Source organism: Bactrocera oleae, chromosome 2 (assembly GCF_042242935.1).
Source record: "Bactrocera oleae isolate idBacOlea1 chromosome 2, idBacOlea1, whole genome shotgun sequence".
Classification (NCBI taxonomy): Eukaryota; Metazoa; Arthropoda; class Insecta; order Diptera; family Tephritidae; genus Bactrocera; species Bactrocera oleae.
In genome coordinates this window covers 85,331,794-85,358,232 of record NC_091536.1, presented here as the reverse complement: position 1 = coordinate 85,358,232, position 26,439 = coordinate 85,331,794, and the positions used below count along the sequence as shown (strand labels likewise).

Genomic DNA, 26,439 nt, shown 5'->3' with positions numbered 1-26,439 from the left:
TATGCGGAACAGATAAAGTTTTCCATATATTTTAGATTTTTTTTTTTTGAAAAAATGTTTATTGCTTGCATGTCGATAGCATATTGTTGTCATTTATAGATAGTATTCTTATTATTATTGTTATTTAATGTACTAAATGTAACATAAATTGAAGAAGAACTTCTTAAATTCAAAATGAACCGTAGTGAATGGCGTTGATACACCTACAATAATACATTTGTTTTTAGTCCGAAATATTCGTTTCAGTTCTGCCACTGGTTAAGGTATATGTGCCTTTACTATATGTTATTGTATCGCCAGTGGTGGTAAGGTTTACCTTGCCAGCAACCGGAGTAGTATTATTTGATGACATTGCAGCTGCCGCCGCTGCAGCTGCTTTAAGTGATCCATACTTTCGAGCTTTTGTAATAACCTCGTGATTATGTTCACTATTCAACACCGTTAATGTGTTTCCCTTTGTCTTGATACGCGCACGGCAACGCAATACAGCAAATTGGCTACAGCGCCAATATGTGACCTCTTCACGGCTAACGTGCCGATTGAATGTGTGTTGCTTCAGCACCAGTTGCCTTGTACCATATTTGCTCACTACAAAAACGGGACCCTCAAAGGCGTTATGTGTATGCAGTTGCTGTATAGGTGCCCGTTCGGTTGGCTCATGTAGAATTGTTGGTTGTAAATAGATCTCCTCTTCATATATATCTTTATCTGTAAGTGAAATAGTTGCGAAATCATGTATTAGTCCGGATGTAAAAGAGAATTGGGCAAAAAAAAAAAAATAGCAACACATGTGTGAATTTTATATAAAATAAAGGGATAGCATATTTTAGGTAAAGTTTAGCTTTAATTAAATGTATTTTTAGTGAACTACTGTTTATTTATTTTTTTTATCATAATTTGCTTATGTGTTTCTATGTAAATCCTTTGTTTAGTTATAAAATTTGAAATATGATTTCAAGACGAGTACTTCTTCCGGCAAGCAGGCGTGTGGGACGCTCCAATCAAGACAAGACCACCTTTCAGTTCGTCAATGGTTATATTGGCGGGACAATTAGGCGTGATGCAATACCAATGACTATTGTATGCTCTTGAACGTAATAATTTGTATTTTACTCCTCTCAATATGAGATACCTAAATTGGTTTTCCGTGATAATAATGGCTAAAAGAAGAAAGATAAATTGCTGGCAATTAAAAAATATATTAATCAGCTTTATATTAGATTAACTTTTTTAATACAAATTTATTATGTAATTCAAAATATTTGAACTTGTTTTAAACTAGTACAGTGCAGAGAAACTGTTTGAACTGATATATAATTAATAATTTCGTCTATAAACTATTAATTTAAATTAACCCTGAAAATCTTATAAAAAAAATCGTAATAAGTTTTCCTTTGTTAAATATAATAAATATATTAGTATTTACGAAAGGTTTTTTGTTAAATTTGTTTACAGTTATTTTCAGTAGACTTTATTATTCAGTACTTAAATAACCATACGATAATACTTAAGTATGTAGGAATATACGAGTATATATGTTAAGCTGTAAAATGTTGATGAATACTCTGCTTCACTTATAATGTCAGAGCAAATTCTGCTCTTGATAATGCCTTTGATGGCATCGTTTCAGGCGTAAACTTCGGTGGGTGATTGTGTGGATGTTTGCCCAATTTAATGGAGCCATCCCACTTGGTAATGCAGCGGGCAGTACATTTGTTGTCCGATACACGCCTGCCATTACCTCTGGAACAAATCCAGTTTATCGTAGAACGAAAACTGGCTTCTTTCTTATACATAAACCCGTTGAAAATTAGATTATAACCCTGCTTTTGATTGCGCATGTATAGTACCTCTTGATTTTCCAACCATACACCTAATGGAAAAGGCATTGCATATATGACGGCATCCCTTTTCTGTGACACATTTTCACCATCTCTGCACTCCAAACTCACTGCAATTTGAAATTAAATTAATATTACAAGTTAATAGGTATCGGTAGACATTTTTAAATTGTTAAGCTATATTAAAAAAAAAAAAAAAACAATTACATTTCTTATAATATTAAATTTTATTTTTGGTTTAGTTGAAATTGTAAACAATCATCAACGTATTGCGTCTGCATTATATACATTTCCGGTTCCACGCTTTCGTCAGCGTCTGTCGCGTCACGCCGAAAACGATCATCTGGTGTCGTGTTTGGAGAGTTTGAATCGTCTGTATTAAAATGGGGCTGTCGTACGGATAGTTTAACCTTTGAACCTAAGTCGAGTTCTTTCAGATAGGTTGTTTTCATTTCATTGCAGACTCTACGTCCCCACTCGATTTTCTCCGATTCCTTGCCATGCGTGTGCATGCCGCACACACGTACATAACGCTTCGGTGAGAAAATTAGACGAGCTCTACACTGATGCTTCGTACAACGTAGGCAGCGCCAATAACGTCCACGATTCTTTCGGTATAAGTAATTGTTGAGCACTATTAATGGATGTCCACGTTGACTATAGATGAATTCCAAATCAGCAGCGTCATATTCGGGATTTGCATCTGAAACCAAGTACTCTTAATTAAACCTATGAATGTATGCAAAAAAATAAAAATAAATATGTTGCAAAAAAAACAAATCCACAGCACATACCATGCATGTTAATTTTCAAATTCAAAAAAAGTATCTCTATTATTTATTACGAAGTATATACATATGTATGTAGGCACGTAAATAAATACATGTTTATTCTACGACTAGTTACATTTTTTAATTATAAGCTAATCATATACTAAACGATTAATTTCAGCCAAGTCGATATGATACAGCGTAGGTATTGCTGCCTTCACATTCGCCTCGTGTTGCCCTCGATTGCAGCAATAACAGTTTTCCATAATTTTGTTTTCTAATAATATTTTCTCAGATCGCCGACGATGGACATTTTCCAAATGTTTTATTGTATTCCAATTAAAAACATATTCCAATTCATTATCACGTTTTAATAGTTTCACATTTATTATTGTCGCTATTTGATCAACGTTCGGGGTCATTGCCAAATTAATTGCAGGATAAAAAACATAATAAATCATAACCAAAAGATACGACATAACATTGGTAATGGATAATGCCAAATATTTGTTTGGAAAATTTTGAAAACCCAGCAGCTTTAACGGTGCAAGAACCCAAAATATATACAAAGCAAACAGCAGCACTGAACACAAATAGCAAGCGAAGCCCTGTATTGCCCGATAAGGTGTTGGTGCGGGGTTCGGCATTATGGGAAGAACAATTGTTACCACAACTTTGACTGATAACATTAAAATACAATCTAATTTTTGACATTTCTGGCGAAAAACAATTGAACAAATATAAGATTTCAAAAAATATGAAGTTAACAAATGTGGTTTTATACCCAACACATTTTTTTATTTCTTCTCGTACATTAAACATTCGCATGCTTGACATTTGTTTATGAATGTAATCAGAATTACTCTATATATATGTATATGTAAATATATACATATATTTACGTAAGTATACTTATATAATATATTATATATTAATTATATTAGATAATTTGTGTAATCATTATAATTTCGTTTGTGGAAATTTAATTAATATTGATATTATATTATATTTTATTATCACCTTATAAAACGAATAATTTAGCATTTTATACTGCATCTAAAGTTTGATATTTTAAATACAACGGACATTGTTGGAGCATCATCCTTTGGCAATGATCAATTTTTCATTGCGGTAGTTTAATTACCTTACTCGGGCTTAGCCTTAACACGATCTGTATAATTCTCGGGGATATAACTAAAAGCAATGTTAATTCCCTCACTTTTCGTAATTTATCGGCAAGAAGAAAGAAACTACAAGCAATAATACTACTTCATAAAATCAGTTGGAGTAAATGCTATGGCGGACTATTGTTTATTTTAATTACACATATTTAGACACTATAGCAGGACAACAGGAATAAATAACAATTAAAATAAATGAAGTGGTAAGAAACTTTTCAGTAAAAAAATATTTATTAAAATGGAAATTGGAAATTTTTTATAATGGATATAATGGATGAACCAAAAAGCGTACTATGCGAAAGTTTAAGAGACATTTAATTTATTTATTTACATTACAAATATATTACATATAGTATAGGTATATAACATAGGGGTTTTACAAATTGCGATAAACATCAAGAAGGAACAATGCCGCCATCATATGCATAACCACTATACTTAAGTTTATGAGACATATAACTGATATCTCTTTTATTTTTATATTTTTAGAATTGTGATATTTATTTAATAAGTGATATGTAATTAATTTACATCAAATATTTTGTACTCAACGAGCAAAAGTACGTTGTACGATTTAACATTAAATATGGAATCAGTTTATACTTAAATATTGCGCCATATTAGCAAACTGCATACAGACAATTTGCTAATACTCTATTAAAAATTATATATACATACATATATGGTGCACATAAATTCCTACTAGGGAAGTTAAAAAATTAATAGGTGTAAATAATATTCATTACTCACTTGGATGATTTTAGAAATTATCAGCAATTTTTGTATATGAATTTCCATTCATAAAAATCAGATACTATCATTATTATCTCCATTTTATTTTATTGTTGTACTACTTAATCTTCTAGTACCAAAGCCTATCCACCGAAATACACACGAAATACACATAACACAGTTTAACATACTATGGATATTTTCAAGTAAAACTTTTTGTATAGATAATAACACAGAACTTATATTTTTAGTTTCACAAAATATACCATATATATAGAACAAAATGCACAATAACATTATTTTATAAGCAACGAAAAATGCGGCGAATATAGTTAAACGATAATTGCGAAACAATATACGCTTCAAAATGGCGTTTCGAAGTACAGGTATGCATCAAAATATACGATTTAGGGCTTACCGTGAAGAGAGAGTTCTTGTAGCCGTAATAATAAGTATTTTGATGCTTCTACAAAATATTTGCTTAAATCAAAATATTTTAAAATTTTTTTTGTAAATTAATATCTATTTAGAAAATAGTTATAAGTTGATATTATAAATGTGTACCTCTCTAAAAAAATTGTATCGACTTCATACGAATTAAAACTAATGAGGTATGCAACCCTATAAACCCCGAATGACGCGTGACACAAACAAAATTTTACCCATCCCACACAAAAATAAATAAATTTATATTTAATCCTCACAATTAGTGATTTTGTTGTTTTATTTCATGAGTAGCTTATATTATTATAAATTTATTTATATACTCAAATGTGGTTCTATTGTAATATTCAATATATTTAAATATTATTTCAGCAAACTTATTAGAGTCGGAATCGGCATGGATTGAAACTCGTCCTTTAAAAGGAAAACGTGGACGTCGTCCTAAACAACCGAAAAAGGATGAGCGGTTGGCACACAGAGTATTAGCTGCTGTACAACGTGGGCGTGGGGAACCTGCTTTATATGCCTCTACAACCAAAGGTGGCATGAAACTTATCTACGAAGGACATCATTTTCGATTCACATTCCGAAGGGGTCCATACTCAATTTTTCAATGTTGTTATAAGGAGAATATGCAGGAATGTAAAGTTCGGGTTGTTACTGATCAGAAACGTGTTTTCCCCCTGGATGGAGAACATATCCATTTCATGCAGGCCACAGATAAAAGTGTAACATCTATGACTTTTGAACCTGATGGTCATTTAGACGATGAAGATAGTCAGGAACAACCTGAACAAAGTGACGCCTTCGATGAGTATGAATTACAGGTAACTGATTCAGTACAGACCAATGAGCCACGAAGAATGGAATTGGATCATTCGGAAGAGTTTTTGGCAGAGCCAAACGATGATACACCTGCTTCCTCCGACACAAATGATTTCAGAGAAAAAATAAAGCGACGCTTGCAAAAAGCACTTTTAGGCAAAAAGAAATAATATTACAATCCGAATCATTTGAAATCAATTATATACAAATGTATATATTTTTATATTATAGATTATATAAACTTCTGTATACAGACATTGAATAGCAAGTGCCTTAAGTGGTAGTATAGTGCATAAGAACATGAAGAAAATTAATAAAAAAAAAAAATATAAGTGCCTATATACTGGATTTTAATATAGTACAGGACAAGCAGCTTTGGCGGTTATATACATATACTTATGAACTAATATTTTTTTCCAATGTTTATTTACAGTAATGCAACATGTACGTAACTGTGGTCCGCAAATGTTTATTTACAGTCGTAAGGGTGGCACTCTGTTGGCGATAAATGATTTTATTTATCGCTCAAATTTAAAGCGTTTTGGAAGAAATAGTGACAAGGTATACTGGGAATGTATTCACAATCGTTCCAAAAAATGCCGAAGTCGTTTAAAAACTATTGGGGATGATCTTTACGTTACGAACGGTAAATATTCAGTGTTTAATTTAAAACTATTAATAAATGTAAATAATTTTCCTCAAGATGTTCACAATCATATAGGTGATGGTCAACGCATTGCTACGGCGAGACGCGCCGGTTTATTAATTTATAAGAAATTCAGTTCAATAGGACAAAATGTGGTAAAATTACAATGTAATACGATCTCTTAAAAAAGTTAAATATGTATGTACGTTTGAAATGTTTAATGTTTTTAGTTTATTTGTATAGACAATATACTTAGATAGACATACATATATTATTTTTACATTAATAAACTACAGACCATATCATAAACATTTTAAATTACATATTTACATATGTGGCTCAGATTCAAAGCAGTTAATTTATTGCTAAATACTTAAAAAGTGACAATCGATTTTGTGGTGCCTGTACCACAATATAAATATAAAAAATTACTTATGCATATATATATTATGAAGTTCAGATAAAACTTAAAATGTGATTGCCTTTTAATACATACATATAATTTTTCACGTTTCAAAAGTTATGCACGCGATGTAGTTATGATTTATATCCTATTTTCATTAATTATATTGATGATTTCAATTTGTATTAAAGCGAACGCCTTATATTTTTTAAACCCATCCAAATACCACTAAGTTATTTATACTCGTAAAAGAATATATGTATGCATGCTTGCTTAGGGCTATCCAGAAACAACTTAAGTAAATTTATCTCGACTTAGGTTTTTGTTCAGAAGCAAGTTGATTAAAAGTATGACGCATCAAAATTATTTTCAATGCTGTTTCGTGATAAGATGAGTGATTTTAGACATTTCAATGTATAAAATGGTTAGCGAATTTCGTACATTTATTATAATGAATGAGTAGTTGGCAGTATATTACTTAATTCTATGAGCACATCAATAAATTATAAATTGATGCTCCCATTTAAATAAATTATATGATTAATTTATTCTTTTTTAAAAATAAAAATAATCATTCGTATCCGCTTCGAATTTGAAGAATCTTAACATACTTTTGGAGTATTAATTCTTTTTCTAAGGAGGGCTGTTAATATAACACCCATTCGGTTGCATATTTGACTTTAATTTTCTATATTGCATAGATGCAGTGGCTGCGATGGCGCTTGGGGTTACTACTGGCAATGCTTTGTGCCATAAAAATGCTGCTGATGGTGTGTTATGCTGACCGTGAAATTGAACATGTGGTGCTGGTCCGGTTTCAGTATATATTGGCGCACCTAAAGTATCTTTACGTATTTCTTTGACACCACTTTCTACTTTGATACTTTCACACATGTCATTGTAAGCATCAGATAAAACAGTGCTCATATGTGGAGCTTTTGTTTGACAATACATCTGGCAGGCTGATAGTATCTCTCTGTGACGCCTTTTGATATGACTAAGAAAGTTGCCTGTAGACTTTGTAGTCCCTGATATTACACCTAAGCATGTTGTGCATGTTGCTTGAATTCCTCCAAAAGTTTTCCGATTCGGCTGAACGTCTTTATAAAATTTCCCATCCAGTAGTTTTGGTAATGTCAATGGCTTTGTAACTAAAATTGAGATAAAGTAAATTTTAGTATATTATTATGTAATTGAAATAATAACAATACAAACATTTTTCTAATGTATACGCTAAAAGAGTTTGTAAATATCAAACAACTTTTTAAATTTCATTTAATGTAACACAATATTTTTTTATAAACTTGTGAAAAGCATATTCTTATTAATTTTCTAGGTGCTTATAAGTCAGAAATAATTTATCGTGTTTATTGTACTTATCTATTGCACTTAGAATACATATATTACAAAAATACAATAGCATTTTGTTCCGTAAATGATTGCCAGATCCATTTCCTAAATTTTTTATTTAAGATCGCTTAGTAATGAAACCATTCTTAACAAGCTTCCTTTTGATTCATCAATGAAATCGGGTGAAATTTCTACAAGATTATCTGTTTTCATTTCTGGATCATGCGTATGAGGTGAACCAGTTACTCGTATAGCCGACACATCATCATGCAGCTTTGATGTGACAACAGTCGCTCTACATCCATACTTAACGTAACGGGAACATCGCCAAAATATATTTTTATGACTTTGGCGATTCTCTACATAGCGATATCCGTTATAAATAAGCATAACACGTCCACGCTGTGTAGTAGAGTATTGTAAATATGTTGTAGTATTTTTGTCTTCATATATATACTTCAAATCTGAAAAATAAAAATTATTTTAAATTTTTATTAGTGTTAAATAATACGTTATAATTACAATGTATAATTAAGCATAATATTATTTTATTATAATATCTGTATCATTTATACGCCGTTTCATGTCGTAATGTAAGATGTGCTAAAAAATTGTTCTTTATTTATTTAAAATTATATATTATATAAAGATTATAAACACAATGAACTTATTATGGATTGACCTGAGAACTGCGTTCAAACAAGGAATTGTTTTTAACATTTGGTTGACCTGCCGTTGGCGGTGTTACATTTGACATGTTCCTAATTTTGTGTTGTATAAATGAAAGCACTGTGTTGTCGTCAATGGTTTCTCCTCTCATTGAAAATACCTGGACTACGTGAGCTATTAAAGATACTAAGGTTATTAATATACGAAAAATATAAAAATGGTAATTTACTTATTATAGATTTCAGCAAATTTTCTTCAAGCATTAGAAGTCGTTGTTTAGCATTTGAACGTGCTATATTTTCCAACACATCTAAACCAAATACCAGTTCACTTAACCGGGAAGTATAAATACAGGCGTTTGGTATAAAAATTTTTGCTAAATCCTGTTTAGATACGTAAACTCTACTGCCAGCATGCAATGGGATTTTAGCCTCAGCCGATTTATTTGAAAGTTTGTTGATTTCGTTGTTGTTATGTGTGTGTATATTTTTGTCTGTAAAATAAGCATAATACAAATAATGTAATTAAAAATTTGTATAAACTTTATGCAAAAATTATGGAAATAATTAAAAACAAATTCATAAGAGGGAATAGGAAAATTTATTTTTATATTTATTTAAATTATAATGCTTCAGTTCACAATATACATTTAATTTAAAATTTCATAAATTTCCAATTTACGCAGCCTTCAAATGTAATTCACGCAAGTTGATAGTACAGGCCTTGACCATGCTTCACACCAATAGCTTCATTTCACTTTCAGATTTTTAAATTCACTCCTACTATTTTCGAGACCGTTAATGGTGGATAAATTCCACAAATATTTGCCTAAAATCACAATTAAAAAAGTTTATTCAATAAAATTTACACTATTATTAATTTAACATAGTTTACTTCTGAAGCTGTCCCAATATATTTGTTGTCACATGAAATAAGTAACAATACCTATTTATCGATATGCGTCAAAGTCGATGTGTCTCAATTTATCGGTAAGGAAATTATTAAAGAGCCTTAAGAATATATATTCAAATTGAGAAAATGTAGTTAAATTAATATTTGATTTTATTGTATTATGTCTCCCTGTCTTACTATATGTATGTTATTTTTTAACAGAAGTGAAATAGATTAAAAAGCATACTTTGCACTTACCCCAATAACTGATTTTACTGATTAACATAACAACAATTTAAAATGACTTGGAAACAATGGTCATGAAAAATTAGGCAACTCTAAATGTCGGCGATACCTTAATTATTTGTTGTAGTGCATGAGAAAAAGATGCGTGTTTAAAAAATAGTATCTAAAATGTAATACTGAAACTGAATTTAGTAAAGTTCCAAATAATAATACTTGAGTTTTAAATATGTGTAAATCGTTCGATTAATAAATTACTTATTGGTATCGAATGATATTTTTTAGTATACAGTGTTACTACTTTACGTTTGATTGCAAAAGCGTCCTAAATAGTGTGCTAGAAATGTTTGGAACAATTTGCAGCTTTCTATATCATAAATCAAGAAAAAAGATATTTGGTGGAAGTTATAGAAATGTTATGACAATAATAAAAATACAAAAATGTCAATTTTATAACTATAGTATATGAAGAATGTTTAATGTTAATATATTTATTGTATAAGCTAGTTTTGGATAAATTGTGCTACATACATAAATGGAAATTCGTTTGCTTTTTTTCAGAATATGGACCAATTAATACTTCAAATGGCTTATTTTGTGTGGAAATTAACAAATTGCAACAGCGCAAACAAAAATATGAGGATCTCGATGTATGCTTTACCAGAAGTGTTCGCGGGAATAACTTGCTAACTATCAACGGCAAGCCGTACACATTGAATCGACGAATAAAGGATGTTTGTTACTGGGAGTGTGTAAAACTGCGATGCAAATACACGAAATGCACAGCGCGTGTAATCACGAAATGTGATCAGATTGCATCGTTGCGTGGAGATCATAACCATTTATAAACATGTGTAATTATTTAGTGAATACTTGAAAATAAACTTAGTATGTTAGTAATAGGCTGTGTTGGAACGTGTTATATGTATTGGAGATATTATTCTTCTAATTGCTGTGACTAACAAACTTGAAAAATTACAGGTGTTAACAGATCTTGGATAGCAGCAAATTTTCAATTTAAACGGAACAGACGTGGTGGCCTCAATCTGCTTTACCATGGGTATATGTATACTGCGGAAAGAAGATATAATTCCACAATAAACTGGGTGTGCAGTAGAAATAGTAGCCTTACACTACGTTGTCCAGCGCGCTGCATCACAGCTGGTCAAAGTAACATTAAATTGAGCCAAAGATGTCATAATCATTCACCAATTAGTTGAAGGTAAGTTCTTTTATATACTTGTATGTAAAGTTTGTGCATTTGGGTACATTAACTAATAAATCAAAGTGAAATACTCTTTAAAAAGCAGTTTTAATAATGAAATTCATACAATTTATTTTATATAATCTACAAATGTATGTTCTATTTTCCATAATCCATTTATATTGGAATGATTTTTAATTAACTCTGAGTTTCTAATACAAATATGTATATATGTATGTATTTTTCCTTTAGCTTTTTCAATTAAAAATTCTCTTGTCACCGGTGCGAAATTTACAACTATAGAAAACTTTCGTTTTGTTATCGGATCACAATCTCCGAGCAAATACTATTTGAAGTGTGCAAACTTTCGTAACAAATGTCGCGCTCGTGCTGTTATACGCAAGGACACGTTGGCATTATTATTGCGTCGGAAACATAATCACACAGCAGAACAGCAAAATTTGAAAAGAAAGTAATAATGTAGTAAATAAATAATTTTTGGTTTATTTAACTTGCAATCAGATATCTATAAGACTGCTTTGTGACATCATCATATTTAATAAACTTATATACATTAATAGAGTAAAATACGAAATTAAACATATATATAATTAAATATATTTTTCATTTGCAACATATTTGTTTTTAACTTCATTATAATATCTATATTGTTTTATTTTAGCAGACAAAAATCTTCCGGTGCAATATATACGCTCACGTCGAGGAACTCATCTCGTGCTACATGAATATAATACATATACCCCGAATGAGAAAGTGCGGGACGGACGACTTTCGCGAGATTGGAAATGCTCTATGTATCATAAGGCGAAATGTCGCGCCAGACTTGTAACAAAACACACATTCACCGGCGATGTAATCCATGTAACGTCAGCGATACATACACATAAACCAATGTACACAGCTGCTGAGTTAGAAGTAATGCAAAAACAAAATCTTTTAACACAACAACCGAAACGGGAACATGAAATTACGGATGATGCACAGCAGCTAGAACAAACTCGTCCTATTAGCTCTTTGCATTGTTTGCCTCAATTACAGCAAATACAACAATTCCAGCCAATGCAGTTACGAGCACTTTATCTACCGTCCATAACAAATGTATCCCTTCTTCCGGCGCAATTTGACAAAATGCTGCCACATTAATTTGCAAGAAAACCCCAAGTTGATAAATAGTACAAAATAAAGAAGACAATTATCAAAAAAATCTCATTCATTATAGATATATATTATGAATTAATTTTGCAAAATACAAATCAGACTGACCTTAAGTATATGTAATATTAAATAGTTAACGATATCCCATTAACCAAAGCTCAATTCTTTGCAGACAACAAAGCATCTTTAAACATAGCGAGCAACTTTTTTGTACCCGACACGATTACAGAGAGCAAAGACGACGGGAGGGAAGGAAAAATATCATCATTGGTTCTAACACCAAGGAAAATGAATCTTTGTTTCATACCTGGACAACGAGGTAAATCCTTGTTGTGTTTCAACCACTTCACATACGCCAAAAATAATGTTTGTGGTAATACAACGTATTGGAATTGTCGCAGTCGACGTGTCGGTATGAAGCCATGCAACGCTCGCATCACAACAACGAAACAACCGAATGGTTTGTTCAGAGTATGCCTTACCAAACCAGAACACAATCATGAACCCTCTCTGCGCGTGCTGAAGAAGTTGAAGAGATCACTTTAAACCTTAACTAAAATAATATAAGAAAAATACAAATATCAATAAAATATATTCAGAAAATTGTATGGTCTTAAAGTTGTATTTTTTCTTATAGTTTTTTGAATTGTTTTAACTTTATTTTTCATTGTAAATTTCCACTAATAATTCTTTTTTTTCTTTATTTATTTGTTTACCTCACATCCAGAAGGCAGTGTTGCTATTTATTCGGCCACATCACGAGGACGGGTGCAGCTCATTTATGGCGGTCAACCATTCATCTTTGAGAAAATTTTGAAATTAGCCACTGGGGAGGAAAAGAAATTTTGGCGTTGTAATCAATGGTGGAACCAAAAATGTCGCTCACGTGTCTATACCATTAATGACATAGTTATGCCACTTAACCGCTACCATACGCACGAAGAAATCGTACGACGTAAGAAGCGTACACGTAGGATACCACCGAGTGCCAATGCTCAACCAAAGAAGGAAAAGAAAGTGGCGATTACCGAAAGTTCGAGCGTAGATGCGGTAGGCGTCACAACCACGGACCCCATCGATGTATCTGAATTAGGAATGCACTTGAAATATGAAGAAATCGTGGCAGATGTTACGGAAATAGAAGAGCCTAATATCGTTGTAAAAAAAAATTTAAAGAAATAATTTGTGGAATATTAACGAATGGTTACTTCAACTTTAACTTTAAAAAAATTTGGAAGAAAATGTATATTGAGTATATAAAAAGATTGCTTTTTTCTAAAGCTGATTTAAAATAGATCTTTGAATAAAATCTACAACTACTTTATAGCAAATAAATTTTTTACAAGTTTTGCCGCTCAGGTGCAACGTCATTAAACCAAGCAAACAATTTTTCCTACAACTAATTTATTTTAAACTTATGTATTTTTCATTTTAGTATCCATTTCAATACCTAAAGCTGGCAGTCAAAACTTTTACTTCACAGCTGGGCAAAGGAAATCCGTTAAACTCGTATATGGAGGCTATCAATATGTCAAGTTCATGGAGAATTCCAAAGGCATTAAGTGGATATGTTCTACCCGATCGACCACCAAATGCAGAGCACGAGTACGTACAACGAAAAATTCGCAACTCGAGGTGCTCCATGCTAAACACAATCATTCTTTTATACAAAAGAAATATCCACGGAAAATGGATAAAGATGTTAAGTCTAGTACCGAACACATATTTCTGCCAAATGCCTCTCCAAATTAGATTAGTCGATACAAGCTAGAATAGAAATTATAATACGTCTACTATGAGAGAAATTTGTTTGTAATCCTTGTATATTGAAAACTTATAAAATCTATATAATTACTTGATAAAAAAAAACGTATAAATTTTACTACTTACAGGATAAAATATAAAAAATAACAAATCGGAATCTGAAACAAATGTAATGTTTAACCGATAATATTTTTACATTATCGGTTAAACCAAATTATGTGACTAAACTAATTTGATAGTGAAAACTCTGTCATCCGGGCTGTTAATTTTTAAATAGACGTCCAATGATCTATCGTTATTGTTTTTGTTGTTGTAGCGCTTATCTTTTCCCCTCTTATTATATAAACCTCTTTGCACGTCCCATGAATGCTACTCATCTGAAAAACCTCTCCTTATGTTCAGACCCCGTCGAAGCAGCACGTTTCCTGTGCCTCCTCCCTTATATGACTTGGATGACAACCAACAAGATTGCTCTTCTGTCCTTATCAACAGACAGATATTGTTTACAGATACACTTTAAAAAATGATTCTGGTTATCCGATAGATATTTCTTAAAGTAATGCATTGATATATTTTCGTCAGGTTAGTAGTAGTTGGTATGGTTAATTTTATAGAGTATTTGTCTTATCCATACAAAACTCAAAAGAAAGTTTTAATGTGTTCTAATAATAGTGAGCATGTGTTGCAAGAATAGTGAATAAAAAAATATATGGATATATATTCAAATTTATTGAAAATAGAAAAATAATTTTATTTCAAAATTGTCTAATGAGCTTTATCAAAACAATCCGCACACATCCAAACACCACCGGGACACTGTGGACAATATGTGGTGATTTTGGAAAGAGCTGCATGGTTTTCAGGTGTTCTCTTCAAGCATGTGACACACTTTCCGAACATACGAGGCTTACCAATTTTAGTTAAGTGATGGTTATTCCACGACGTTTTCAAAATTGTTTCGCCAGTTTTTATTTCCGAATATGACGACTTAACGACCGACATACCATCAACTGAGTAGATCGTCGAGGACTTGTACGCCTTTTTACCTAATGTACTTTTTTGCTTCGATTGTTGATGTTGTTGTGGAATAACAACTGGACAAATGATATTTACAGGCATTCGCTTTTTAGCTGAAAAAAAAATACAATAAATATTAATAAAATAGAAGATAAGTTCATCACTGGTTAGAAAGTGTTAAAGTGAAAGACATAGATTTTATTATATTTATATTAATTTTTATTTGTTGAAAACACGTCGCTGTATGCAAAATGCACATTAAACCTGCTTGAATACTATTGGGCTACAACTTTTTAGTGTTTTTTTTGCGGGATGACTATGTATACCACGCAGGGAAACTAACATTTTGCCACGGGTTTTTATATTTGCCCGACATCGAAATTTTGTATACGCCGAGCAGCGCCAATGCACCACACAAGTATTACCGTTTTCCGAATGCATCGAATATGTGTGACCGTTGTAGACTAATTGACCTCTGTAATTATACTTTAAAGGCGCAACAATTTCTGCGTACTCGTTAGCGTTAAAAGATGTTGCTAAAAAAATATAAATATGGAATATAATATATGAATGTAAAAGATGTTGGTGGGTATGCAGACACTTTTCAATTAGTATTTATTATATTATAATAATTCAAATGAATGAAATTTTGTATGTTTATATTATCCTCCCCCTCTCTTCATAGAAACAAAAGATTGAAGTTCACTAACGAAAAATAAATTTTTTTTATGCTTTTGCATTTATGATGTGTATGTGTATAATACGGCCAGTATATTACTACTTAAAACTGCAACTACGCTCCAGCTTCCGTTGTTCATAAACATACTTAAGTGTGCCTTTCTTACGTCGCTCCCGAACGATAGGATGGTTGTGGGATTCGTCCACAATCGAAACACGATCTCCGGCGGGGTTAGTTCGAACTCTTGCTCTACATCTGTAATTTTAAATGCGTAAATATGTAAATATACATGTATGCATACACTCAAATGTGAACTATTAAGGTTTATACTGTTTAAAACACACTTTAAGGGACGAAATTGTACACAGCGCCAGTAAATTGTGCAACCACGTATTCGGTGTCGTGAATAAGGAAAACCATCCAATACCAACTGGTAAGTTCCCTTTAAACTTGAACGATAATTCACGCGATTCTGAGCCACATCGTTAGCAGAAGTGTCTTCGGAAGCTTCGTTATCCCGTAGGCTTGGCGGCGTGTCTGTAATTTATTTATAACTTTGTTAAATAGTTGGGTTAAAATTTTGTTTTTTTAATTATTAAATAAGCAACACAATCAACCTTAGTTTTATAGCATGTTACATGAAGCAAATCTGTATCTGTTCTCCATTTAACCTGAATATGCAACACTATATTTAATATGGATAATATTAATACAATGTAAAAACTAGGTGTCAAATTTATTATTTATTAACATTATTGATGTATCGATGAGCTCATCTCCCGGTTCTTGTTGCACTCGTATGGGCAAATGATAAGTGCGACGATTTGGTTTTATTTCAACACTTCCTCTGTTTATATTATGACCTAGACCGTTCCCTCCACCATTGTTAAGTTCAACCATACGATTACGTTCAATCATCTTTTCGATTTTTTCTGTGTGAGGCGGATGATTATGCAATCCACCTGTTTCAGACTTTAATTTTCCATCCTCCAGCACACAGCGAGCACGGCAACGTTCTGATTGTACTTTCTTTGAGTAATTATGACAGCGCCAGTATTCTTTGCTATTTTTTCGGCTGTGGCAATTATACATAAAGTTGCGTAGCACTAGACAAGGTGTAGCCCAGGGACTGACAATAAACATTAATTCTGTATCTGCAATAAACGAAATCAGAAAATATAAATATTTAGGTCAAAATGCGATTTTAGTATATAACACAAAAATTCTATGAATTATAATTACGAATATATACCACAGTAACTTATTTTGTATAGGTTTTATTTAAAATTTACAATTACAGTTATAGACGTAAATAAAAGTTGGTTTACGTTAACAAAAACACAACATCTCATTCTGGTTGATAATTAGGCCAAACTGTTGTGGCTGCTCGTACTGCAGGAGTCGGAACGAATAACTTGAACTCTTTGCCACTTTTCTGTGCACAGATCTCTATGTTGGAAACATTCATGTATTCAGCAAGTTTTGGATCTTCAGGTTTAATTTCAATATACTCGCTGAGATCTTCCTCTACTTTATATAATGGCCGTTGACCTATCCGTTGCACATGATCCTCATGATTGTGTGAACGTCGCGCAGCAACTAATTTATTTTTTTTCGTAATGACGACAGCTTTACAACGTAGCTTTAACAGATCTACGCACCGCCATGTAGTTTGTCCATTTGCCTGAGTTAACTTCTTGTTGTATATGAATCCGTTATAAACTAACTGGGCATATTTTTTCTGACTTCGTATGAATTTCACTTCATCTTCACCTGTGTAACAATGACAATAATAATGAATTATATGATGAAAGGAGTCAATAACTTTCTAAATGTAAACTTTATGACAATTTAAGAATGAAAAGACGTTCACAAATTGCAACAGCAATAATTTTTAATCATTTATTATAGAATAACTTATAAAAACTGGTAGATATTTGAGCGTACTGTGAGAACTTTATTAGGCAGCATGTTATCTAGACGAACGCTTTAAAATTTGCGAAATTTACATTAAACAGATTATAATTAATTAACTTACCCGATACCACACCAACGAAACTGGCTGTTATTAATAAGAAAATTTACTATTAACATTGTTAATACCACCTTGAGATTTTTGATGTATTTTTATGTGATTTATTCTACGATAATCGTGGTTTAGGTACAATGAACTGCAATGAATTACAATTGTCATGAATATGTGGTTTAAAAAACAAAGCCTTGGCTAAATGAGACTTACCTTTAATAAAATGCTTGGCGCATATCAATATGTCTCATATATATTTTTTCATGAAATAATACATGTAGTTGTTTATACTTATTTAAGTGCTCATTTTCAGTATACCTTTTAATAGTTTTTGAACTCACAAGCTTTTTACAACAGATTCGTCCAATGCAGTGAAATCGGTTAAGCACTACGCGAATTTAACATTGACAATTTATTCATGAAAAGATATATCACGAAAGAAGGTAATTTAAACCACGTTGGGGAAATTTATCGCAAGAGTAATATATATTTAGCATCACATTATTGAATTACGTTTACGAAAATTATTTTAATTTGCAAAACTTATAATTTCGCTTAGAAAACACGAAAATCTTTATAAACATATATCTAAAAACTGTTAAGGGTTGCCATAGCACATAGAGTTGCTTCAGTAAAGCCCAAGTATTTTTATCATGTTCGATAAAAAAAAGTTATTATAATCAATTAAGATAATCGTGTTGCAAAAATTCCCAATCGCTGACTCAAAATATAAAATATAACTAAGAATTTAGGAATACATATTTTTCACTTCTTTATAAAGAAAAAAAATATCGATATAATTGGGATTCATTGAAGATACACGCCATACTGCGTTCAAACGAGGAAACTTACCCCAATTCCTCCTTTGACCTTGTTTTCAACTTTATTACAAACCTCATTTATTATGTTGCGAAGCTCAAAAATTGATATTTTGACTGATAGTTGTCCCTTCAAAGCCTTATAACACTACTCCATTTAACATTTTGTATTTCGATAAAAATATATATTTCTATTACGGTTTACAACTCCACTCAGTTAAATTGAAGTTTTTAACTTCAGATCAACCACATTCTTTTGTGGTAATATCAGAGAACATATATTATAGAGAAGGTCCAACTACGGACCAGGGTGTGAATTGCCAAAACCTAACAAAATACGATGAGCGTTGTGGTTGTTGTTGTTGTAACGGTTATCTAGTCCCCGCTTAGATGATAAGTGATAGATGGTTGTCGTCGAAGTCCCAAGAAACAGGCTGTTTCGACGGGGTCGGACTATAGGGAAAAGGGTGTTAGATGAGTTGGGTTTGTTGGGCATGCAAAGGAGCGGTTAGTATCATGCGGAGCCTCATTGCACGCAGGACATATGTTTGGAATGTCAGGATCTATTCTGGATAAGTAGGAGTTTAACCTGCTACAATTTCCAGAACGAAGTTGCGCGAGGGTCACTCTGGTTTCGCGGGACTACGAAAACACCCCAGCAGAAAACTCCTTGGAGAGGAGCTCGTTAAGTTCCTTAACGGGAAGCATAAGGAACTCACTGTGCAGGGGTTTTATTGGGGACATCAAGAGGCTCCCGTGATAGTCCGGAGTGCAGTGTTCTGACAAGTCTAAAGCTTCTTCGTCTGCGTCGCACTACTTCCAGGCGACCATATTGGTGATGCATAGTTTAGGACCGGTCGGCCGATTGCCTTGTATGTTGTCAACAACGCTTCTTTGTCTTTTCCCCAAGAGCTGACAGCAAGCGACTTGAGGATTTTATTGCGGCTCTGTACTTTGGCAGTTATCGAGGTCGTGTGAAGAGTGAAGGAGCACAGTCTGTCAAATATGACGCCTAAAATTTTAGGGTTATTTACTGTCGGAATTTTTGTGCCACCGACTGAAATGTTCAGGTCCAGTCTGTACTCCTTCGTCCAATTTGTGAAGATGGTCTCTGTGGATTTAGAGGGGGAGAGTGTCAGACTCCTCGCAGAGAAGAAGCGAGAAAGGGCGGAGATGTAGCTGATTACTTTGGAGCACATGCCATCGATTCCATATCCATACGATGAGCGTGTTTCACAACAGCTAGCTCGGAAGGAGAAATTTGAACAGTGGCGCGTAAACAGAGTTGGGCATTGTATGAAAATTATGTTCAAGAGTTTGCACTGATATTACAGCCGAATGTTAGCCTTTTGGCTAATTCTATCATATTAATTAAATTATGTAATTTTCAAAATATCATTTTGGGCATTTAATAATTTTATTTAGTTTTTGCAGAATATACATTCCTCATAAATAATTTGTATTATAATTGTCACTAATAGTGATTAAATTTATTAAAACAAATATATACATATTTTATTACATTAATCTTATATAGTCATATGTATTGTATATCTGCTCATGCGCATTTGAATGTACGTACTCAGAAATTCAAATCATGATTTTATCACTTATCAATACACTATGGGTGCGTTCGAGATGGCAATCACGACAGCAGTGTTGCAAGTTTGTCAAAGTATCACGTTCGGCGTGAATTTATGGCAACACTTGCAACAGCATCACGTTCTGCTGTTAGTTTTTGCACGCAATTTATGCAAATAATCGGCAACACTAAATTTTTGTCTGCATATCAGCAAATATGCAACACAGTAGCTGTACTGCTGTTATTATTACGTAGCTCGAACGCACCCTATATGACATTGCCGAACAAATAATGCAACGCAAAAACTATTAATATTGTTCTAAAAAAACAACAATCGTCACAAGTCAATAGGTCCGCCAAATAGCCGAAGCTCAAATTTATAGTAAATCACACAACTTTCATTTATGAACGCAAGCGTAGGGTGCGTTCGAGATGGCAGTCACGACAGCAAAGTTGCAAATTTGTCAAAGTATCGCGTTCTGCGTGAATTTTTGGCAACATCTGCAACAGCATCACGTTCTGCTGTCATTTTTTGTACGCAATTTATGCAAATAATCGGCAACACTAAATTTTTGTCTGCACATCATCCGAGTATCAGCAAATATACAACACAATAGCGGCCTTTACACGGTCATTCATGTTTGCAAGCATGTGCGGCGTGATCAGAAGAATGAGCGTGTAAACATAATAAATTCGTGTTTGTCATACATGTGCGATGGTTTTTAAAAATTTTTAAAAACATGATGTTGTTATGAACATGTTTTATGGTGTAAACGCTTGCATCATGCACGCAGCATACATTGAAGCAAACATTGAAGCGTAATGACGTCACGGATAAACGAAGAACTGTGGAAGGACTTCTTTTAAATTTATCTAAGCGTTCTGGATTATAAATTTAAAAAAAAAATATTATAACAAAGAAACAATACAAGTCATAATAAAATATCATGGTTTTATGATGAACGTTTTAAATTAAATTAGCAAATAAAATTTAGTTGCACGTTGTTCAAAAATATTTGTGTCGTTCCCTGAAATTTCGTTTCGCACTGCTTTTGTTAGCGGGTTTATTGGGTCGGCTTTAGAATAACGTCCCACGCTTTCGGGAATAAAATGGGTATGGGCGGATAGAGGAGATCCTCCAGATCAAGAATATATATAGATATAGCCGCGGGAAACTTATAGTTTTCGAGATATTTACGTTTAAAGTTGAAAATTTCAACTATTTAAAGTACGTATTTTTGCGAGTTAAAATGAATTATACACTTATATTTTTCACTTTTATATCCACTAACACTTGACTAATTCGTTTTTAGAAATTTTTTTTATATTAGATGCTGCAAAAATAGCTTTATTTCAATATTTAAATCATTCTTTAATTTTATTAATTTTGACAATAACAAAATGGTTGTGAATGTCAAAACATCAGTGTTGCCATACTAATATATTTTGCAAACGAAGAAAAATAAAATTAACAGAGAGATTGTATCCTAGATACAGGAAACAACGCAAAAAGAATTTCTGCGCGTAAAAACTTTGGTACACTCCGATGTTTGAAGCGCGGCCGAAGGCCGCCAACGCAAAAATAAGTTCTGCGCAAAAAAACCTTGATACACCCCGGTGTTGGATCGACCAGGGTTATTTTTTTGAAGCGCGGCCGAAGGCCGCCAACGCAAAAAGGAGTTCTGCGCAAAAAAACCTTGATACACCCCGGTGTTGGACCGACCAGGGTTATTTTTTTGAAGCGCGGCCGAAGGCCGCCAACGCAAAAAGGAGTTCTGCGCAAAAAAACCTTGATACACACCGGTCTTGGATCGACCAAGGTTATTTTTTTGAAGCGCGGCCGAAGGCCGCCAACGCAAAAAGAAGTTCTGCGCGAAAAATATTTTGATACACCCCGGTGTTGGACCGACCAGGGTTATTTTTTTGAAGCGCGGCCGAAGGCCGCCAACGCAAAAAGAAGTTCTACAAGAAAAAAGTAATATTGTCATAGAGGGTATAACATAATACTTAACATCAATGCTTTGTAATAGTTTATTTCTCTAGGTTTTGGATACCTGTATTTGGGGTATTATCTGTTTTAATTTCTTTCAGTTCAATTACAAAAGATGTCGATAAGGTAACACTGGTTATTTGAAATTTTGCAACCCTTTTGTTATTGTCAGAATTAATAGAATTTAACAATAATTTAATTATTGAATTAAACTATTTTTGCACTATATAATGTAAAATAAATGTGTACAAACGAATTAGTGAAGTGTTAGTGGATATAAAAGTGGAAAATATAAGTGTATAACTCATTCGAAATGGGAAAAATGCGTACTTTAAATAGTCGAAATTTTGAACTTTAAACCCAAATATCTCGAAAACTATAAGTTTCCCGCGGCTATATCTATATATATTCTTGATCTGGAGGATCTCCTCTATCCGCCCATACCCATTTTATTCCCGAAAGCGTGGGACGTTATACTAAAGTTTTCCCGGTTTATTTCTGGCATCCCGCCTTTTTGACATCATCTGTTCGAGTTTCCCTGATTATTAAAATCAGGGATGACATGAAGCGACTCTCATTTTCGATAACAGAAAAATCAGCGAAAATGAGTCTCGCTTCATGTCATCCTTGATGTTGCTTCGTTCACAAATAACAGAGAAATAAAGTATGATTGCATGTTCGACCGTTTAAACGAGAACCAGGTTTTTTTTTTGCATCATACCACGTTTGCATACAAAAATGACAGTGTAAAGGCCGATAATAGATGTACTGCTGTAATTATTACGTAGTTCTAACGCACCTCTACTCTGTTGCATATTTGCTGATATCCGGATGTGCAGATAAAAAATTTAGTGTTGCCGATTATTTGCATAAATTGTGTATCTCGAATGCACCTTTTGTTTGCACATCAGCAGCTGTGATACTGCAATTATTACGCAGCTCGAGTACACCCTATACTATAACATCACATATATCACAAAAATAGATTCGGCAATAATGTACTGCCGTTGCTTGATAAACAAACAACATCTGACATCAGTTCCAAATTAAGAGTCTTCACACCTATTCCTTACATTTGCACCCTTAATTTTTTAATTATACATTTGGTATTACTTACAAGGGTAGGTAAGAATACGTAGTTTAAGCGGATTCATAAAACAAAGTTTGCGTAATATAGTTAATTACTGAAGGACTGGCATGAAAACCCCTATAATACTAGAATAAAATTTAATCATGTTATTAGTATTAAAAATGTAAATATACGATTCAAGTAATTTCTAATAAAGTATAATCGAAATTTTTAGACTTACCGTAAATATTCCTCCACATTGTTATATTTAATTTCCATAATCACTTCAGCACCACAATCCTCTTTTATAATGTTCACCAAATTTTAAATTTTTCACAAAATCTTGCACTAGATAAAATTATAAAATCCGAACCACGACCGTTGTATCGTCAATTAGACAATACAATTTTATAAATTGCGTAAAATACGAGCGCAATACTTGGAATATACGTGTAACATATAACAACTTTTAAAGTATATATTTCGTTGGTGAAAGATCATCTTAATGAAGGCATATTTACGGTTCTAATGCGAATCAACCTTCTTTAAGCCGACTTTACTCAACGTGGAAATAAATGTAATTGAACCATTAACTAGATAAAGAACTGTACTAAGAACAATTCCAATATTTCGGTGGATATAAACAATATAGAATGCTACTCAGTTAATAGTTCAGTTGCAGTTATACCACTTTCTTACATTCTAGAAAAGAAATGTATTTTCAACCAACCTTGTGCGTCACTGTTTCCTTGGTCGGCCACGTCCACGTACGATGTGTCGGTGAATGATGATTGTTGCTGTTTCACCAAAGCTTTTGATGTTGTTGCATTCACACCACCACCTGAACCTGTTCCAGTTTGTACCGTCGTCGCACCTGCAGGTGTATCGTCATTTTCAGTAAAATAGCTTTCGTCATACCTAAGCTCTCCATAAGAATCATCTTCTACATAAGTGGCCTCATTTTCGCCTCCTTCTACGTCACCAGCATCTTCTGCGTAGTCTGGTTCAGATTTCGTAGGCAACTCTATTGGCAAGTCTATATATTCGGGCTCACTTTGTTGTTGCTGTATTTGTGTTTTAGTCTCAGGCGCAGGGGCAGCAACAACTGCTGTTTGAACAGTTAGTTGTTGAGTTCCGGTCGACACATCAGTTGTGTCTAGCGGATCAATTGTACTTTTGGTGCGTTTAATGTGGGGCCCACTTCCAATACTTCGCGCTGGTCGCTTATGCGTAACAACGGTTGTAGTAGTGGCGGTTGTGGTGGTTGCGATTTGTTGAGGTGCTATATGCGTTTGACTTTGAGTCGGCAAATGTTGTGTTTGCGGTTGAGCAACGACTTGTTGTGCTGCAGGAGCCGCCGTAGTTTGTATGACAATCTGAGTTTGTTTATCATCTCCAGAATCTTCCACAGATTCTATTTTAAACGAGCGAGAAGTTGATGTTCGTTGGCGGACGCGAGGCGAAGATATCTGTTGAATTTGAGGGGAAGGTGTGGAAGGTTCCGCTGGCGATTGCGATGGTGGAGGATCGCTCTAATAAAGAAGAATCATATTATTATACTATTACATATTACAATAGATATTAATGTGAGAAAAGCACACATTGCTTTGTATTACATTCACTTTAACTTTCATATTATGGGGTGGGTACAGTTTCGTACAGATACATACACAAACACAAATGCAGACATTTATATTGCATGTGTAGATACATATATATATATATTTATACAAAAATGGCGCAAAATTAAAAGCGTGCTATGAACAATTAGCATTTTTTATGTGCTTTCCATATTTTGATATTACAAACATATCAATTTGGTACTTACATCTGTTAAGCCTTTTATTTGAAGAGCTTCGGCTGTGCTAATAAACGCTGGTAATGCTTCTTGCTTCACGTTTACCTCTCCACAATACATAAATTGTATAAGATCTTTTAATGCTGTATGAGATACGTCCTTGAGAAAAACTAAAGAAATAAATAATGTTACTAATACTTTGGGAAAATAATTTCTTCGAAAGCGAAATTTCACACTTACCGAAAGCATGTTGATTGGCCGGCATTTGTGTGAACATTTTTCGAAAATAGGGCGAGCATACAGACAAAACTAAACGGTGCGCTTTGACAAATTGCCCTTCCGCCGCTAGCGTCACGTCCACCAAGTCACCACGGCATAGCGACTCATGAAAACCAGCCGACAAATTGCTGTTGAAATTATTCCAACAAAGCGAGAATTGCTCGTCGTCCGCCATGTTGGCTGACACAATACTAGTGAATTCGTCGTCTGATCCGATGTGTTTGCTGACACAAATCGATAAATTCGTGTATGTACCAAGTATTGAAAATTCTATAAAACATTCATTTTAATCATTACAATCACAAATAAAAGTTTCAATTCATTGACTATTACTTTGTTTATTCAAAAATAAAACCAGTTTTTCTTTCTTACCAAAAAAAAACTGGGAAATTATTTTTGCTAGACAATATTTCTATGGATCATTGGTAGTATCTTTAAAACTTACAATTTAATACAACGGCTTTCAGTAAACTTGCAGAATTACTTTAACTTTGGGTTCACTTTAAACTATTTTTTGTTTCTCTGTAAAATAGAAATCGTTGCAACAACAGCAATAAATTTACGCCAGACACAAACCGTTCTCGGTCAAATTACGAATGAAATCCAATTTCGACCAAACGCTTGGCGTTGTGTGCGTTTCATGGAAGCATCACATTTCCGTAATTGAAAATTTTAAAAGATTTATTTTGATTGGCTAACACTTATATCAGGGTTGCATTGCATGTTGCCAGATTAATGAGCCTTAATAAATTCTTGAAGTTTGTAAATAGAATTTTAAATATTTTATGTACAACCTTCTATTTTCGTATGTTTTATTAATACATAAAAAAAAGAAATAAATAAAAAATAAAACGTGAATCGGGCTAAGTCGGGAGTGGAGCTTTTTAAATTTTGTTCTCCTAAATAAATGAATAATGTTGAATTTTATAATTTAGTAGTTTACCACAGAGATTAAAGAAGCACGCAAATCAGGTTAATTAATTTTGGATTTGAGGAATTCCTCTTAAGAGTTATGGTATAGATATCATTGTGTAATGTTTGC

At 33.0% G+C, this 26,439-nt stretch overlaps 9 protein-coding genes across 41 annotated transcripts in view; 7 read left to right on the top strand and 2 right to left on the bottom strand.

Annotated features, from left to right (window-relative positions):
• LOC106617226 (modifier of mdg4) overlaps positions 1-26,010 on the bottom strand; it is a 35,227-nt gene extending 9,217 nt beyond the window's left edge. For 8 of the 30 annotated variants that reach the window (XR_011394942.1, XR_011394941.1, XM_070105908.1 and 5 more), the window contains exons 1-4: positions 25,843-26,007; positions 25,359-25,667; positions 25,149-25,288; positions 24,051-24,852 (exon numbers count right to left, since the gene is read on the bottom strand). Coding sequence is in view for 27 of the 30 variants with exons in the window: in XM_070105908.1 (XP_069962009.1) it covers positions 24,051-24,852; positions 25,149-25,288; positions 25,359-25,572 (1,156 nt within the window). In the remaining 3 variants the exon portion in view is untranslated. Of the gene's footprint in view, positions 1-36; positions 709-824; positions 1,161-1,548; positions 1,952-2,049; positions 2,545-6,511; positions 7,994-8,100; positions 8,657-8,786; positions 9,036-9,090; positions 9,355-14,847; positions 15,270-15,352; positions 15,693-15,851; positions 16,091-16,179; positions 16,373-16,493; positions 16,990-17,133; positions 17,609-24,050; positions 24,853-25,148; positions 25,289-25,358; positions 25,668-25,842 lie in introns of those variants that run through there. The other 22 variants (XM_014234285.3, XM_014234286.3, XM_036361334.2 and 19 more) reach the window with 21 other exon arrangements.
• On the bottom strand, positions 2,644-3,447 carry LOC106617228 (phosphatidylinositol glycan anchor biosynthesis class P). The gene has a single exon (XM_014234303.3). It carries the CDS (start codon positions 3,298-3,300, stop codon positions 2,764-2,766), a length of 537 nt encoding a protein of 178 aa, XP_014089778.1. The 5' UTR covers positions 3,301-3,447; the 3' UTR covers positions 2,644-2,763.
• Positions 4,548-6,132, top strand: pre-mod(mdg4)-T. 2 transcript variants are annotated; one of them, XM_014234305.3, is made up of 2 exons: positions 4,548-4,910; positions 5,341-6,132. In XM_014234305.3, the coding sequence occupies exons 1-2, from the start codon at positions 4,892-4,894 to the stop codon at positions 5,961-5,963; spliced, it is 642 nt and encodes a 213-aa protein (XP_014089780.2). In that variant the 5' UTR covers positions 4,548-4,891; the 3' UTR covers positions 5,964-6,132. The 2 variants fall into 2 exon arrangements, with proteins under 2 accessions (XP_014089780.2, XP_036217237.1); XM_036361344.2 differs by lacking the exon at positions 4,548-4,910 and adding an exon at positions 5,239-5,258.
• Positions 6,225-7,452, top strand: pre-mod(mdg4)-Z. Its single transcript, XM_070105912.1, has 2 exons — positions 6,225-6,439; positions 6,497-7,452. The coding sequence occupies exons 1-2, from the start codon at positions 6,229-6,231 to the stop codon at positions 6,622-6,624; spliced, it is 339 nt and encodes a 112-aa protein (XP_069962013.1). The 5' UTR covers positions 6,225-6,228; the 3' UTR covers positions 6,625-7,452.
• Positions 10,475-11,174, top strand: pre-mod(mdg4)-Y. Its single transcript, XM_070109705.1, has 2 exons — positions 10,475-10,849; positions 10,977-11,174. Exon 1 carries the CDS (start codon positions 10,475-10,477, stop codon positions 10,841-10,843), a length of 369 nt encoding a protein of 122 aa, XP_069965806.1. The 3' UTR covers positions 10,844-10,849; positions 10,977-11,174.
• LOC118680647 (uncharacterized) lies at positions 10,711-12,111 on the top strand. Of its 3 annotated transcripts, none has more exons than XM_070105915.1 (3): positions 10,711-10,849; positions 10,977-11,217; positions 11,885-12,111. In XM_070105915.1, exons 1-2 carry the CDS (start codon positions 10,846-10,848, stop codon positions 11,213-11,215), a joined length of 243 nt encoding a protein of 80 aa, XP_069962016.1. In that variant the 5' UTR covers positions 10,711-10,845; the 3' UTR covers positions 11,216-11,217; positions 11,885-12,111. The 3 variants fall into 3 exon arrangements, with proteins under 3 accessions (XP_069962016.1, XP_069962015.1, XP_069962014.1); XM_070105914.1 differs by having other exon boundaries at positions 11,882-12,111; XM_070105913.1 differs by lacking the exon at positions 11,885-12,111 and adding an exon at positions 11,452-11,671.
• pre-mod(mdg4)-AE lies at positions 11,454-12,111 on the top strand (the record flags this gene model as incomplete). The annotated part of the gene is made up of 2 exons (XM_070109656.1): positions 11,454-11,671; positions 11,882-12,111. Coding segments are annotated over 2 exons (282 nt in total), but the record flags the coding sequence as incomplete, so codon positions are not given.
• LOC118680630 (uncharacterized) lies at positions 12,495-13,710 on the top strand. Its single transcript, XM_036361096.2, has 2 exons — positions 12,495-12,835; positions 13,103-13,710. The coding sequence occupies exons 1-2, from the start codon at positions 12,664-12,666 to the stop codon at positions 13,555-13,557; spliced, it is 627 nt and encodes a 208-aa protein (XP_036216989.2). The 5' UTR covers positions 12,495-12,663; the 3' UTR covers positions 13,558-13,710.
• On the top strand, positions 13,789-14,204 carry LOC138855826 (uncharacterized; the record flags this gene model as incomplete). The annotated part of the gene is made up of 1 exon (XM_070105916.1): positions 13,789-14,204. A coding segment is annotated over one exon (339 nt), but the record flags the coding sequence as incomplete, so codon positions are not given.
• Positions 26,011-26,439: the final 429 nt, after the last annotated feature.